At 40.0% G+C, this 16,549-nt stretch overlaps 1 protein-coding gene across 1 annotated transcript in view; it reads left to right on the top strand.

Annotated features, from left to right (window-relative positions):
• Positions 1–327: 327 nt before the first annotated feature.
• Positions 328–16,549, top strand: part of STARD13 (StAR related lipid transfer domain containing 13) — a 210,896-nt gene continuing 194,674 nt past the window's right edge. Inside the window, exon 1 of the mRNA XM_081128662.1 lies at positions 328–686. Within this exon, the coding sequence (XP_080984788.1) occupies positions 563–686 (124 nt within the window). The 5' untranslated portion in view covers positions 328–562. The remainder of the gene's footprint in view (positions 687–16,549) is intronic.

The following is a 16,549-nucleotide window of genomic DNA, read 5'->3' as shown; positions in this document are numbered from 1 at the left end:
ATTAATATGTAAAACAAGAGCACCAATACTAAACTCCAATAAAATCCTCCAAACTGAGTGGCTGATTTCAGAAAAATTATGATGAGTTATTATAGCACCAGCTATGGCATGGTTTAATTTTCTTATATGGTTGTGATGGTGGAAGTTTCTAAGACTGAAAGACAGAAACACGGTACAGCCCTGATCTCCGCATGAAGTTGAAAAGGGGGTGGAAACTCCTGAATGGGGTCATCAGGACCAGGCTGCCAGGCTTAGGCGAGGCGGCCGGGAGGGCGGGACACGGAGCTCGCCGGGGAGGAGCGGGGCGCCCGGCGCTCGCAGGGGGAGGGAAAGGAAGGGGGGCGGCGAGCACGCCGCGAGCGGGGAAAGGGACGCGGGCGGAGGAGTTGACAGGGCGCTGCGGGTGACCGCAGGGCCGGGGTGGCACGGCGCCCGGGCCGCGGGCCGCGGAGACCCCAGTCCGAGTCCTGCGTCCGGCGTCTGGAGTCGCCGGGAGTCCGAGCTGCGGGCCACGAGGAGTGGCGGTGGCGAGCCCGCGGGTAGTTATGAAGACAGATCTAAAATGACCAGCAAACGGAAACCTTTCCAAAGGCAGCTCAGGCGGTCCATCAGTGAGCAGTTGCGGGACTCCACGGCCAGAACCTGGGATCTACTGTGGAAAAACGTCCGGGAGCGACAGCTGGCAGGTCGGTGCCCGAGAATCAGCAGCCCTCGGGTGGGAGGAGGCGCGGACCGGTCGCCCGCCCCAGCCCACCGCCCCTCCTCCGCTTCTGGCCCGGCACAGGGTTCAGAGCCAGGGTTTGGGTCCGGCAGGCTGCGCACAGTCTCCCCAGCCCAGCGGAGCGCGCGCCCGCGGCATGCTCCGCGCGCCCCGTGGCCGTGGGCTTCGCCCGGAGCTTGCACGGATAGCCCGTCTGGGCGCTGGGCGCTGGGCGCTGGGCGCGCGGCTGGGAGCAGGGGCAGAGGTGCCCAGGCGAGTCCTGCTGAAGGGGGCCGCTTCGTTTGGGCTGGCCCCTGCACTGCTCCCATCCACCCCAACCCATTGATTGATTGAATATGCAGCCCAAGTGGCGCTCCACAGGGCTGCCCCTCTTCCAACTTTGCCTTTTCCATGAGGAACACGTAGGCTGCATGTGTGGGAGGGAGAATCCAAAGAAGGCTAGGGAGCATATCCCAAACTCTGGGAGGCCACACATTTATGGGTAGGATTTGGGGGAAGGCAGGTGGACCCTTGTTGGAGTACATAGCTGCCTCTAACTCCTGTCCTGCTGTGGAGCAGGCTCTCCTCACTTTGAGGTTATGAAAGAGGGCCTTCCTTTTGAAATCCATTGCCCATGAATCAGAAGAAGAGAAGAGGTGACTGTTGGGAGCCAAGAGATCCTTAAAAATCCTTAAGTCAGAACGCCAGCCCCCTCCTGGTCGCCTCTCCTGGCCTGCACATTGTGACCTTACTTCTGTTCATGCTTCATGGAACCATCTTCTTATAGTGCCGCAGATGTAGTGAATGGTCTGAGTCTTCTCAGAGCCCTAGCTGGGAGCTTTCAAGCTGGTTAGTCACATCATACCTGCGGCAATAAGGGAAAGTGGGCCCACGTCACAAAAGAGTTACTAGGCATTGTGGATGGGATTTAGGACCACTTTCCCCAAGTGCTAGCTGCTGGAAGATGTTTCAGGAATTGGGGTAAATGTGGTTGGAAGGGCCCCTAAGGTGACCAAGAGTGGAGTCTCTGGACCTTTTTGCCTCTCATCTCTCCAACAGTATCTCCTGAGCTGGTCGGTGACCACAGGGGTAGAAAAGAATGCTAGAGAAAAAGAAGGTATGAACCACGGACAGAGGGAAGAGATGCCAGGGGTGAAAAGGGAGACATTACCTTCTCTGGGTTCCTCCCCTTTTCCCTCATTGTAGAACTGTAGAATTGGTTTGCTAGGTGTTCTGACCTTACACCCATGCAGCCACATCTTCCCACCAGCATGACAGCACCTGGCAGTTGATGCCTAGAGTCTTTGTCTCCTTCAGCATTAGGTCCATTTCAATCTAACTGGTCAAATTAGAAGTAGTGATTACACAAGATTCCAACACTCAATGTAGTCAGTGTAAGATGTTCATTCCATATTTTCTCTCCAACACAGTGGCCTCATTTAGTAAGCACCCAAGAAATAAACAGATTTTTGGTCTGGACCCAGAAATAAGCTGTACTAACCCGATAGTTTTGACTGTTGATTTTTAAAGACCTGTATGTGCATTGCAGACCTCAATTAATGACAATTAATAATTGTCCATGTTATTGTGCTAAATTGTATAATCTACATGATAGATGGTGTTAGAGAAATTTTTGTGATCTAATGAACTTTTGCTGCTTCATAACTTCAGAGTGCTTACTGCAAATGTCTCTTTCATAGCTTCTGTTATTTAGGTTTGCTAAGTTTGTTAAATCAATGGATCTTCAGGAAACAAGAAGCCTTTCCAGGACAGCTGCCAAGGCTTATGCTTAGTTTTTATAGCCGAGGTCAAAGATGACTGCAGCTCTGTCGTTTTCAAAAGGAGATCTGGGAAGGAAGAGACTGTAATGTAACGTCTTAAAACCAATAAGGTTATCCAGGAAAACCATTTATTCACATGAATTTCAGACATAGTTTAGTTAAGGCAGTGAAGAGAAAAAGTTTTGATTCTGGGAAATAAACTATAGGGAGAGATTTTAAGATCATGAATATGTAGAAATTTAAGCTAAAAGTAGCTTCAGAATGATAAATATAAGTGTTCTCCCAGAGTAGTGCAGCTATTTTTTTAAATAGCGGTATGAGGTTTTAAAATGTTTGATCAGAATATTAATATCTGCTTACCCATAATCTGCCTACCACTCTGCTAACAGGAGATGCCAGCAGGTTATTCAACTGGGACCAAATAATCCTCTGTGAAGCAGGCTTCTCTTCTGCTTCTCTAAGCCAGCTGGGATGCTTGCCACAAAACCAAGCCAACTCCATGAAGGAGCTTTTAGATGCAAATTGATTTTCTTGGGTTTTCTTGCTAAGGTAGCTAAAATATGGAACTTTGGCCACGAGACATTGAAATACTTAAGTTATTAATGTTGGCATCAATTCTAGGTGTAAGTATTCTTCATTTGTAAAAGTGTTCTTTATATGGCTCAGTTCACAATATCAGAATAACCAACTATACGAAGGCACCCTCCCACACACACACACTGAGAGCTCTGTCCCGCTAAGAGATGATATGAGGCTATTGACTTTTTAAAAAAATCTTTTTCTATCAGATAAAAGTTTTGTGCTGGGACTTTTTAATTTCTCTAAAATTGTCTTCTTATTATCTTTAGTCAACAGAACCGTGTTGAAAGTGCTTTATAACAAACTTGTGTTTGTTGTCTAGAGAGTTCTGAAGGTTATTTGATTCTCCCTTTTGCTTTTTTACATCCCAAGGAAGGAAATCCTTATTCTAACTCACTCTTACTTCTCTTCATGAAGGCTATCTTGTCAAAGAAACAGAAGGACAAGAAGTAGAACTGTTCAAACATATTGTAGCCTGTGGATTTCAATCCACAGGGGCCATAGGTAGGAAGGGAGGGGATTATACATAATTGCAAAAAGCATTTCTTAACATATGCCACAATGACACAAATAATGAAACCAATGGAAGGGTAAGACTTGAATGACTCTCGAATTTGTTCATTTCATTACAAAAGTTTAAAAGAGAGTTATTGTTTAACAAAGAACTAATCCTGGGAGCTCCTGGGCTTTCCAATTCTGTAGTAGCTGCCAAATTTTCATCAGATTGTGGCATTTTTGCCAATGCGCTCTTCTTAATTTCTCTACTCTAATCCTCATAAGGGTCAGTAAGTTTTTCTCACCTGTCATCTTAATATTTATTGCAATAATGGTGGTTATTGTTGTTTATTCCTTAGATGACAAAGTTAGTTAGTGTCCAGCTCAAGATTCTAATTTAAGTTGTCAGAGTCCAGGGCCATGTATACTCATTTTCTGTTACACACACTGCCTCTTCCATAGGCCTTATGGGGGACACATGGACCTCAAATCCTTTCTCTAAAGTTCTCTGTCATCTGCAGTTAGATTAAAAATGAAGAACAAAGTTAACTGAGTTAACTGCTCTTTCTTTACTCCTGGAGTGAGTGACAGAGTAAACCCTGACACCTACAAGAACATGTTCCCTCATCACCCTGTTGGTCTGGGCAGTGTATGAATTTATAGAGATTTGGAACAAACATACGTCTAGTTTGTCAGGGTGCCTGTGTGGTATGCCCGGCCCACTGTCATTGATATAACAAGCCTGGGGTTGCAAGAATGAGAGGCTGTCATAAAGCCCAGATGCAGGTTTCTTCAAGGCGGGTGAGTGACAGATTATTCTGGCTCCTCTAGGTCCCTAATCAGCCACTGCTGGTGACAATTCTTACCTTTTATAGCATCATTAAATTCTCTAGGCATAAGCATACCCTTTAGCTTTTGGTGTTTGTAAGAAGTCTGAACTATTTTTCAAATGTTAAGGTCTGAGAAAATCAACATGAATTTTCTAAAGCTTTCTGCTCCTTTATTTTAAAACCCTACTGTATTATAATGGAAATGTAATCCAAATGTTTGATGCTTTTATACCTGTATAACAGTATTTAGGTAACTTATGAATTAATGGACATCCAAGTCTTTTTATCTTTTTTATAGTCTCATTTTCTCAGACACAGGAGCTATAGTGCTGCCAAGAATGAACTAACTCAGAGCTGTTCATCCTTTTCATCTCATGGCCCACATAGGCAATCACTAAAATTCCGAGGCACACCAAAATATATATTATAAAAAATATATTATAGTTTTTGTTGATCTGACAAAAAATAGGTATAACTTTGATTCATTCACACCAGATGGCTAGTATAGCGTTGGCTGTTCTTGTTTTTTCATTTGGCAATCTACCTGAATGAAGAGTCAGGTATTGCGTGTTTTAAAAATTCTTGCGGCACACGGGTTGAAAATCTCTGAACTAACTTAAAACACTGAAAAGTTTGAGTTTCGTTAGAAATGCTAATTCCACCAACTTTCAGTGAGTTCTTGTCGTGTTAAAGCAGGTTCATTCAGTCTCAACAGTAGCATCCTGTGATGTGATGTAAATATGAGATTGTGACTTTAATGCAGAGTGGGGTCAAGAATAGAAGATGGGCCATAAACATCTCCTTATTAAACTCTAGTTGTATTCAGTGATATCAAAAAGTAAAGGATTATACTAGCCGATCCTTTTCATGTATTTTATAACAGCATCCTTCCTTTTTATTATCACTTTACTATAAAGAACAGGCCATCCTACTCCGCCAGGATTTTGGGGTTTTTTTGTTTTTTGTTTTCTAACATTTCTTGAAATGGGAATAAATTTAGATGTGATCTATATTAACAATAACAAAAAATTCAACTCAAGTAAATTATAGTTAAAATCAGAGAAAGGGAGGACATCACTTATATTAGGGTTCTCAACCTTAGCTGCACGTAGAATCATCTGAAGCCTTTTAGAAATATGAATGCCTTGGCTATTTCTCAGAGATTTTGATCCAGTTTGGATGGGGCCTGAGGATCAGCATGTTTTAAAGTTCTGGAGATGTTTCAGTGGGAAGTCCAGGTTGAGAACCAATGATTTACATAACGACAATATCATAACCCACAGAAGTGTGTATCTAGTACAAGGTCATATTCTAAACCCTTACAAAAAGTTTTGCTTCAGGTAGGTTGGAATGAGCTTGTTGTTTTAGAGGGACAGAAGAAAAAAAGAAAAAAAAAAAGGCCAGTGTATCTAGAGAATAATGAAAAAAGGTGGTATGAGTCTGTGATAGGAAGTGTCACAAGTATGGGCAGGGTCAGATTATAAAATCAGATAGGGCCTTGTTGCCAAAGCAAAAAGTTTGGATGTGGGTCTACCTGTGATAAGAAGCAAAGAATTTCAAGCAGAGGAGTGACAATACCTGAATAAATTACCACTGTAGTGGTCCAGGTGAGATAGAAACAGTGGCATGGACTAGGGTGACAGTGATGGAAATGAAGAGAATGGGACAGATTTGGAATATGTCTTGGAAGTGGAGAAAATCATGCTGACAGATTGGTTGCTGGAGGGGAGAATGAGAGATCAAGGAATCCTAGGTTTGTAGTGTCATGGGCTGAGATGGGGACAACTGGCAGATTTGCATGTTGTAATTGCAAACAGAACTTTTTTTGGAGTGAGACATTCTCCTTTGGCCAAATTGGGGCACAGATGCCTATTGGACATCCAAGAATAAAAGTCAAAGAGTTGTATTTCCAAGTGTAGGTTTAGGAGAAAAGTTAAAACCAGAGATATAAATCTGGGGGTTATCGGACTTGATGAAGTTACTTAGGAAGAGACTATAAATAAAAGGAGCACCCCAAGGACCAAGTTCTAGGGCATTTTTTATTTACAGCCCAATAGTTGGGCATAAATTATATATACTACTATACACATGGTAAATTTCTGGGGAATTAGAAAAATACCAACACTGTTCCTAAATTCAGAATTATTATGACAAAATAATAGTAATGCTCTATCAAATACAATCCTTTGTGACAGATTTATTATTTATTTGGTCCTAGAACTGTTGGTGAATAAAAAATAATTATAAAAAGTCTCACTAATAAAATATTTTAATTTAGAAATGATGTTACAAAGTAAACATAAAAATTTTTAAATAGCATTTGAAGGAAAGACTTCTCAAGGGTGCCCTACCCCCATACATATAAAAAATTAAAATATAGTTAATTAAATAAAAATGGTCTTGTCCTGGACTGTGTGACTCAGCTGGTTGGAATGTTGTCCCCTACACCAACAGGGAGGCAACAAATCAATGTTTCTCTCTCTCTTTCTGTCTCTCTTCCACTTTCTAAGATCAATAATTAAAAAAAAAAAAAAGGCCTTAGCATGAATACTTCTATGGTTACTACAACTTGTTGGCCTCACATATAATGGGGTAAGAGTTTTATATTGGAAAGGTGACTTCTCCAGTGTCATGATATCTGAGAATAGTCTAGTCAAACAAAGCTTAGCTTGTAAGAAAGGTTCTTTATACTGAATTTTCCAGTATTGCATATATTTATCAGTTATGGTTTATCCATAACTAAGTTGATTGAAGGGAAATTTCTCAGTGAAAACTAGATAACATCTTAATTTTTTGTGTTTGTGCCTGGCCGGCCTGGCCCAGCATTGAGCATAGACCTATAATCCAGGAGATCAAGGTTTGATTCCTGGTCAGGGCACATGCCCAGGTTTCTGACTGGATCCCCAGCAGGGGGCATGCAGGAGGCAGCTGATCAATGACTCTCTCTCATCATTGATGTTTCTCTCTCTCTCTCCCTCTTCCTTCCTCTCTCTAAAATGAATATATATTTTTTTTTAATTGTGTTTGTAAGGAGCATAACTTAAACTTTGCCTAAGCTCTCTGCAATATGCTGGCTAACCCGTGGAAGTAACACAATCTCCTCCTGGAACTGGAGTAAAGAAAGGACCATGTTCATTGATTGCTGGTGGTTGGTTACTCTGAATAAGAAACACAAGCCCCATTAGTTAGCTAGAATTCCTTGAGAAGACCATTTGATACAGTTTTTGCCAGTCACAATCTTTATCATTTAGACATACAGTCCATGTCTGTGAAATTAATGTGTACTCCTCCTTTGTGTTTTTTATGTATTATATTGAACAAAACAACTTATAGAGAAAAATTTGCTTAGAGACCTTGTAGTTTTCTGGGGGTCCATCTAACAGTGTATTTCTGTTCTGTCCTTTTGCAAGTTTAGTGATATTGCAAAATGAAAACAAAAGTGTTTTGAAAGTGTTACACCATTCTTGAGCTTTTTTTCCAGATCTTTGAATGTTTAGTTCTCAAACAGTCAAATGACAAACATTTTTGTCATGTTTGTAGTTAGTCAATAAGTATTTATTAAGCCATGAAATAGCATCCTTGTCAACGCATGTTAGGACTATAGTGCAGGATATTGATTCAGTCCTCTGGTTTTATCCTGGCAAAGCACACAAATTTTATTATGCTGCTGAAATCAATTAACTCGTCTATGTAACTAGAAATAGAGCAAGCTTCCAAAAATTGCAAAAGGACACTATAGAATGTGCTATGACTGCATAATATTGTATTTGTAAATGTGCTGTGTCAAGCCATCTTACATTCTCAGAATATTTCCTTAGTAACATTTTTATCTCAAATAAAAATTTCAGAATCCTGCGGTTCTGTTATTTGGTGTAATAGAGAATATTTCATCCATATGCCATCATGGTATAATGTTTGTTGAATAATTCTTTCTCCTTCCTATATAGGAAATTAAAAGAACAATAGAGATAATGATTCTGTAACCTGAAAATATATTCACTAGCAATGACATTAAATTTGAATGTTTTATCATATGCCACTTATCCTCTCTCCAACTGGATAAAGTGGAAACATTCCCAGGTTACTTGAAGAATCATTGAAAGTGCTTTCTAATGAAATTTAAAGTTTATCATTAAAATGATGTCCTGAAAATGCAAATATTTGATTGAATATCTGGGAAGTGCAACAGTGTAAGTTATACTAATACTGCACAGAAATGCAAAGGTTGTCACAGTGCTGTCACAGAGATGGCAGGGTAATGCTTCCTTCTCTTGCCCAACATTGAGTTGTATTTATCACAGAATTCTCCAAAGCCAGTGATGGATTGCACTTTCCTAGCCAGGAATTACCACTACAGTCTTGTAAATAAATTAAATATTTATTTTAGTTCCCCCTAAGACCTCATAAGCCATAGACATAAAAAAGGAGCAATTGTTAGAGTGAAAATAAGCCAAAAAAAAAAGAAAAGAAAAAAGCTTTTACATATTTCAACCATTGTCTTATTTTTTCTTTCCACAGAGAAAGAAGAGAAATTTTTTGCTAAGTGTTTGATTTCTAGCTCTTAAATCTCAATCAAAGCAATAATGACAAAAGAAAAAAAATGAACTTAATTCTTTTGAGTAGCACTATAATGGTGGAAAAGGGATTGAAGTTATTTGAGACAGCATCATATGTATACAATTACAACTGTGTAATGGTGATTAACATCTGTGAAATTAGCATCAATTCAGTCATCATGTTGATAAATATTTGCCACAGCTATGAATACACTGTTAGGACCATAGATCGCCCTGTATAAGAAATGCAATGTTGCCTTACTTTTAGTTCATACAACTATGTAGAGGAAGGTGGGGTTAGTGGTGTTTGGGCATGATGGAAGATTACAGGCATGGTATCATGATCTAGTGGTCAAGAGCAGCTACTGGAGCCAACACTACATGGGTTTGAATCCTGCCGCCACCACTTAAGCAGTGGGTCCTTGAGCAACATACTTAATCTTAATGTTTCTGTTTCCTCACCTTTAAAAAGGAGGATAATCATAGTACTTAACTTACAGGGTTGTTATGAGGATTAAATGAGTTAATATTTTTAAAGCATTTGGCATTGTGTCTGGCCCCTAATAAACACTGGATAAGAGTTTATTTTAAAAAAAAACAGTGGAGAATAAAGCAGAAAAGACATATTTCCTGGCAATGAGCCTTAAATCACCTACCTCCTTCAAACCTGGATTCATATGCCTTGTTCCCATATCTCATGAACCCATTTTAGAGCCTATGTTCAGGGATTTCTTAGTGCTAAGACAGTAACCTCATTCCCTTTGCTCTAGGATAAAAAAAATCAAATACTACATATGTTGCCAGCATGGTTGACAGCATCTTATGTAAATCCATTAGTGTTGTAGCATGACTCATTCATTATACTAACATTTTGTCTTTCTGAAAGATCATCCACTATGGTCTTGTTCATTAAAATCACCATTATCTTTAGGGCTATTAAAACAAAAATGTATTACCATGTCCTTGGCCTAAATGGGATTTGATGGAGACCTTATTAAAATGAGAGAATTCGGATTAATTTCTAGGTCCCATTTAGCTGAAAGATCAATGAGTCTATAAAACCAGACCATGCATCCAAAGGAAACTAAATGCCCTAAGTCTTTTAGTATCCTTTCTGTGTGTATTTTATAGGATATGCTGATAGAGAGAGGGCAGAACCCTAGAGGTATACCCCAGGATACCTGTCCATGTCATTCCCCATGCAGCTTTGGTTACCTAGCTTCCATCAACAGCAGCAGCTCATAACTGTTATTTTCTGTTATTTGGAACTACATCTGCAGAGTTGGAGAAGAAAGAAAGAAGGGGACATGCTAGGAGTCCAGGACCTGCAAACACCTATAGCATCTCAACAGTCCCTGGCCTGTACCACATTCAGGGAGGGCTCAGAAGGGTCCCACACTTGGTTTAATGCTCAGTTGTTACCATCTTAATATTATTAATAATTATTGAATGGAGGGCTCACATTTTTATTTTGTACTGTGCCTGGAAAATAATGTAGCTGGTCTTGCATCCAATCTCTTATAGAATCATGCCTTGATTTGTAACTTCACCTTCATTGGTGGTTTGGTGTTAATTAAGTAAGATAAAAGTTATGTGTAAGTCACAGGATATTAGATCTGGAAGGGACCTTGAAGCTTTCCCCTGAACATCTACAATCTACAATTCACTTGCTCTGTGCCCCTTACTCTTGGGGAAGGTGATCTCCTAAGAGAGAAATTGTGTTTGTTTTGTTCTATTGTTTATTGATTCTGACGGCATCTTTATGAAATAAGTCAATAACACTACCCCTGATGTTTACAGAGTTATAATGATTATGTTTTTGTTATTACATACATTGAAGCAAATATTTTATTGTGTGTTTTTTTTTTTTTTTTAAAAGCATTACAGTGCTTACATATAATAGGAGATCAGGACAAATTACAACTGTTGGTAGGCTAGATTTCAGATCCAAAGCTTGTTTTGAGAACAATTAAGCTGTTTCTTAATTAAAAATTTATTTGTAATAGCCATAATAGATTGATTTATTAAACCACTGCTATTAAAATCATTAAGGCTATTTCCTGTGTAGGTTTCACCTAGGGGTACTTACTCAGAAAAGGAAATTAGGAGAAGTAATAAAACCTATTATTTATCACCAGGGATTTTCAGCACATATCTGCCAACATTTTATTTTGTCATTATATCCATCTGTCTCGGTGAAGAACACTAAAGCTGACCAGGGTCTAGTCTCAGAAATTACATAGGTTAAATCCCCCCTTTGGTAATGGAAGTTATACATAGATATCCCCATTTAATAATGTGAAAAAAGACATTTTCCTTTGTTCAAAAGTTAAGTTCATTATTTAATGCAAAATATTTCTGGGTAATTAAATAAAAAGAGCAGATGAATTTTTATTTGATTTTAAGCTACTTCAAACAAGAATTTATTTGCATAGTTCTGAATAGTAACACAAGTAAGTACGCAGATTCTATCCCTTATCAGCCAATTCTAGGCCATGTTGTAAAAAAGTAGACCTGCCTGACAGCAATGCCTTGGCACCCAGGTGGGCACTGATGGTGGCCCACAAAAAGAAGCAAGTGACAGTGGCTTGGTAAGCCCATTCTGTGTGTTTATCTCTGAACACACAAGAAGTATGAGATATGTAAACAGTTTTAATCAAAGAGCCCTATCAAGTTTTGCTTTCTAGATAGGAAATCTTTAGGAGTAAATTAAACTTTAATGGCATAATCATCAGAATTCAGAAATTCAAATTCTAAGTATCACTCTGGACATGGTCTCCTGTATCAGTAATCAAATATATTGATTTCCTCATGTGTCTGTATTTGTGCTTAGGTCATAAACTCCTGCAGGGAAAGGATAATGTCTTATTCACTGTGGACAGCCCAGTTGCCCTAGCATAGAAGTTGAAATACAGAAGGTGCACAATGAATGCGTGTTGAGTGAATTAATTAATAATAATTATAATATTACTGGCTACCCTGCATCGGTTCCTATTGTATGCTAAGCATTGTACTAAGGACTTAACCCCTTTTCTCAGTTGATAGACAAGCTTCAGGGCAAGCACTACCAGGGTCACTGTTATCACACACAGAAGCTTGCTTTGATTTAGAAAAAGACTTTCTCTCTAGGCTCATGAACTTTGAAAACAATTAGAAAGTGGTTCTTCCTCCTAAGAAAATGCAGCCCCATGGGCATGTGGTTAGGTGAGTGAACCCTGGGCTGAATTTCAGCCTATATGGCTCCCCTTGGCTGTTTGCTGTGCTGGGCACAGCCTACATAATTGTACATGGTGATTCTGGGTACTAATACCATCCCCACTTAAGCCAAGGTTTAGACAGGTTAAGTAACTTGTTTGAGGCACATAACTACTACTTGTAGCTGTGTAAATTTGTGAGAGTGGCATAATTCGCATGACTTGTAAGATCTGTGCTATCCTGATGACTCCAGGATCCACACCATAATCCCAGTCCAGCACTTTAAAAGGGGTAACTGTTCATGGTATGATAGTGACAAGTGGAACCATTTTCAGATCCCTGGTTTGGTGCTGCCTCAAGGTTACTGCAGGGTATAATAGCTGGAAGTTGACCAGCATTCAGGCATTCCAGGGTCCCCATGATAATAATGATGTTGCTTAATGATGATCTTGAATATTTGTGTAACACTTTACAGTTAAGGGTTTTTCCATTAAGGTAATATAACATTGGCTTAAAATCAATAGGTTCTCACAAAAGTCCTTTGAGGTAAGCAGAGAAGGTGCTATGACCTCTACTACATTGATGAGGCAAAAGAGGATAAGGAAAATGATGTGACTGCCCAAGGTCCCAAGGCCAGTGAGGACTGAGATGGATCTGAATCCAGGCTCCTATTCTAGTGCTCACTCATCTGGTCACTTTCCTGCTGCCCAGTGTGAACTCTGTTTTGGAAGATCAGTCATTTGCAGTTAACTAAAGCCATGGCTCTCAAACCTGAGTGATCATCAGAACAACCAGAAAAGCTTTTAAAAATAGAGACTCCTAGACTCCTCACCAGGTTCATTGAGTTAAAATCATCCCTAGGAGCCAGTGTACATGAATGTGTCTGTGTGTGGGGGGCAGTGGAAGGTCTGTGGTATGCATTTTTAACAAGCATCCCAAGTGACTTTTGTTGTTTGTTTATAGCCTGTCTGGCAGTGTTCTCTCACCAGTGACTGGAAATGGCTCTAAAGTCTCATGGTGATTTCAGGCTCATGCCTTGTGCCATACAGTGTCATCTAGTCCTAATACTTTTATTTCCCACTTCCTACCTAGATCCTACTGGTTCAAATCCTTCATGATAATCATTCCCCCTTTGAGAGGATCTCCCTCTTCCATATGTGAGTGTCCCTTGGGGCGTGGGGAGGGAGGATTTTGAGGGCCTGTTGTGTGTCAGGCCCCTGAATCAGTACTTTTCCACATGTCATGCTGTGAACCATCACGGCAAGACACAGACGTCATGATTACCATCCCAATTTTAAAAATTGAGTAAGTAAAGAAACTTGGAAAGACTAGGACAGCTAGTAAAGTGTATAATCTCATCTGGCTTCAAGTTCCCACCTTTCCATTCATTCTGCTGAGTGTTTCATGTTTCAGTCTGGTTCTTGTCTCACCAGCAAGATTCTTTTTGTACTATAATAGAGAAATTTTGTTTTACATTAAAAAAAAATCCGTCCTGACCAGGTAGCTCACTTGATTAGAGCATCTTCCCTGTATGTCAGAATTGTGGGTTGGACCCCAGTCAGGGCATGTAGAAGAGTCAACCAATGAATGCATCAATAAGTGGAACAACAAATTGATATATCTCTCTCTCTCAAATCAATCAATTAAAAAAATAATAATAATAAATAAAAATAAAAATAAATAAATGGGTCTATGATTATAAAAAAATCATTTTACCTCCTACTGTATAATCCACATGATAAACTAGGTTTTTTATTGATTAACTTTTTAATTTTTATTTTTTTAATCATATTTTATTTTTCAATTACAATTGACATACATTATATTAGTTTCAGGTGTTCACCCCAGTGATTAGACATTATAAAACTTACTAAATGATTATCCCAATAAATCTCGCACCCATCTGACATCATACATAGTTATTAGAATACTATTTATTATTTACCATATTCCCTATGCTGTACTTTATATTCCCATGACTACTCTTGTAACTACCAATTTGTACTTCTTAATTCCTTCACCTTTTTCACCCATTCTCCACTCCCATCTGGCAACCATCAAAATGTTTTCTGTATCTATGAGTCTGTTTCTGTTCTGCTTGTTTGTTTATTTTGATTTTTAGATTCAATTGTTGATAGATTTGTATTTGTTGCCATTTTATTGTTCATATTTTGATTTTCTTCTTCTTCTTCTTCTTAAAGAAGACTTTTTAACATTTCATAAAATACTGGTTCAGTGGTGATGAACTCCTTTAGCTTTTTCTTGCCTGGGAAGCTCTTTATCTGTCCTTCAATTCTAAATGATAGCTTTGCTGTGTATCACTTTGAATATTTCTTGCCACTTGTTTCTGGCCTGCGAAGTTTCTGTTGAGAAATCAGCTGACAATCTTATGGGAGTTGCCATGTAGTTAACTAATTGCTTTTTTCTTGCTGCTTTTAAGATTTTTTCTTAGTCTTTAACCTTTTGCATTTTAATTATGACATGTCTTGGTGTGGGCCTCTTTGGGTTTGTCTTGTTTGGGACTCTCTGCACTTCCTAGACTTGTGTGTCTGTTTCCTTTACAAAGTTAGGGAAGTTTTCTGTCATTATTTTTTCAAATAAGTTTTCAATTCATTGCTCCCTCTCTTCTCCTTCCAGCATTCCCATGATGTAAATGTTGGTAAGCTTGAAGTCCCAAAGGTTCCTTACACTATCTTCATTTCTTTTGGATTTTTTTCTTTTTGCTGTTCTGATTGGGAATTTATTTGCTTCCTTATATTCCAAATTGTGAATTTGATTCTCTACTATTGATTCCCTGTAAATTATTCTTCATTTTAGTTAGTGTATCCTTCATTTCTGACTGGTCCTTTTTTATGTTGTTGAGATTCTCACTAAGTTCATTGAGCATCCTTTTAATCAATGTTTTGAATTCTGCATCTAGTAGATTGCTTGTCTCCATTTTTTGTAGTTCTTTTTTGAGTTTTGTTCTGTTCTTTCATTTGGGACATGTTTCCACATCTCCTCATTTTGGCATCCTCCCTGATTTGTTCTAGGTATTAGGTAGAGTTGCTACATGCCCCAGGTTTGTTAAGTGGCCTAATGTAGTAGGTGTCTTGAGGGTCCAGTGGCACAGCCTCCCTGATCACCCAAACTGGGCACTTGATGTGTGATCCCTGTGTGGGTTCTGTACATTTTCCACTTGTAGTTGAGCCTTGATTGCTGTTGGTACATCAATTGGAAGGATTTACCCCCAAGTTGATCAGCTGTAAGGACTGGCTGCAACCACTGACCACTGACCTTCAACTATTATGGGGGATCAGCTGTGCGGGGGCCCATCCTACAGAGCAGCACTTATTTCAGTGGAGCTCTGGTGCCTGCTGAGTCTGCCACTTGAGTATGTTGCTTATGGAAGTGGTTGGGTGAGGCTTCAACATGGTCTGAAGCTGTCCACCAGATGTGCTGGCTCTGAGGCCTCCCGGGAGGTGCAGGCCAAGGTTAGTCACTGCTCATGTTTTTCCTGGGGCCACTGCCACCCAGCATGTGCTACAGAGTGATCCTCAGATAGCTGCTACTTGTGCTAGGTTTGGAGGTGCCAAAAAGAGGTGAAGCTGTCAACCAAGTCTGGCTGCTGCTTATGCCAGGGCTGGAGCAACTTAGTGAGAGGTATGAGGCATGCTGAGGCCAGATGCTGCTTGTTTGAGAGATTTTAGGAAAATATGAAGCATGAGCCAAGACAGGACATTTGTATAGAAAAGCCAGTGGAAATAGCTTGGGTGGACCTGAAAGTTGGGTGAGTGAGGCCTCAAGAAATCACCAGAGTGGGGTGAACTGTGTGAGTAAGGTTGATGGGGACTCAGATATGGCTCTGTCATGCCAGCTGTGTGGGGGGAAGGCTCATCAAAGGAACAATGGCCTTTGCCAGCACTTCTTTTGGAAAAAAGCTGACCCCACAGCTCTCACCTTAATGCTGGACAATTCAGTTCCTCCTTGTATGTCTCTTGTTCCTCTTAAGTTGCTGTTCCAGTGCTGGAGCTCAGAGGGAATGAGTCTAAGTCCATGCCCTTTAAGTGGAACTGCTTGGTGCTCCAGCAGCCTTCCATCTCCCTCAGCCTTAATTCCCTCTGGTTTTCAAGACAGAAATTATGGGGATTTCTCTTCCTGGCACTGGAACTCTACGATGGGGTACTTGGTGTGAGGTTGGAACCCCTTGCTCCTCATGGGGGACCTCCATAGCCAAGATATCCCTCCCAATTTATATCTGCCACACATGGGTGTAGGACTAGCTCATTCTGCATCTCCTCCCCTTCTACCAGTCTCAATGTGGCTTCTTTTTTAATTCTCTAGTTGGAGGACTTCCATTCAGCCAGATTTTATATGGTTCCGAATGATGGCTGTTCTGTAGTTTAGTTGTAATTTAGATGTGGTTATGGGAGG

The sequence above is a fragment of the Miniopterus schreibersii genome, assembly GCF_964146895.1.
Source record: "Miniopterus schreibersii genome assembly, chromosome: 2".
In the NCBI taxonomy this organism is placed as follows: Eukaryota; Metazoa; Chordata; class Mammalia; order Chiroptera; family Miniopteridae; genus Miniopterus; species Miniopterus schreibersii.
The sequence above is the reverse complement of the archived record's forward strand: the minus strand, read 5'-3'. Positions and strand labels throughout refer to the sequence as shown.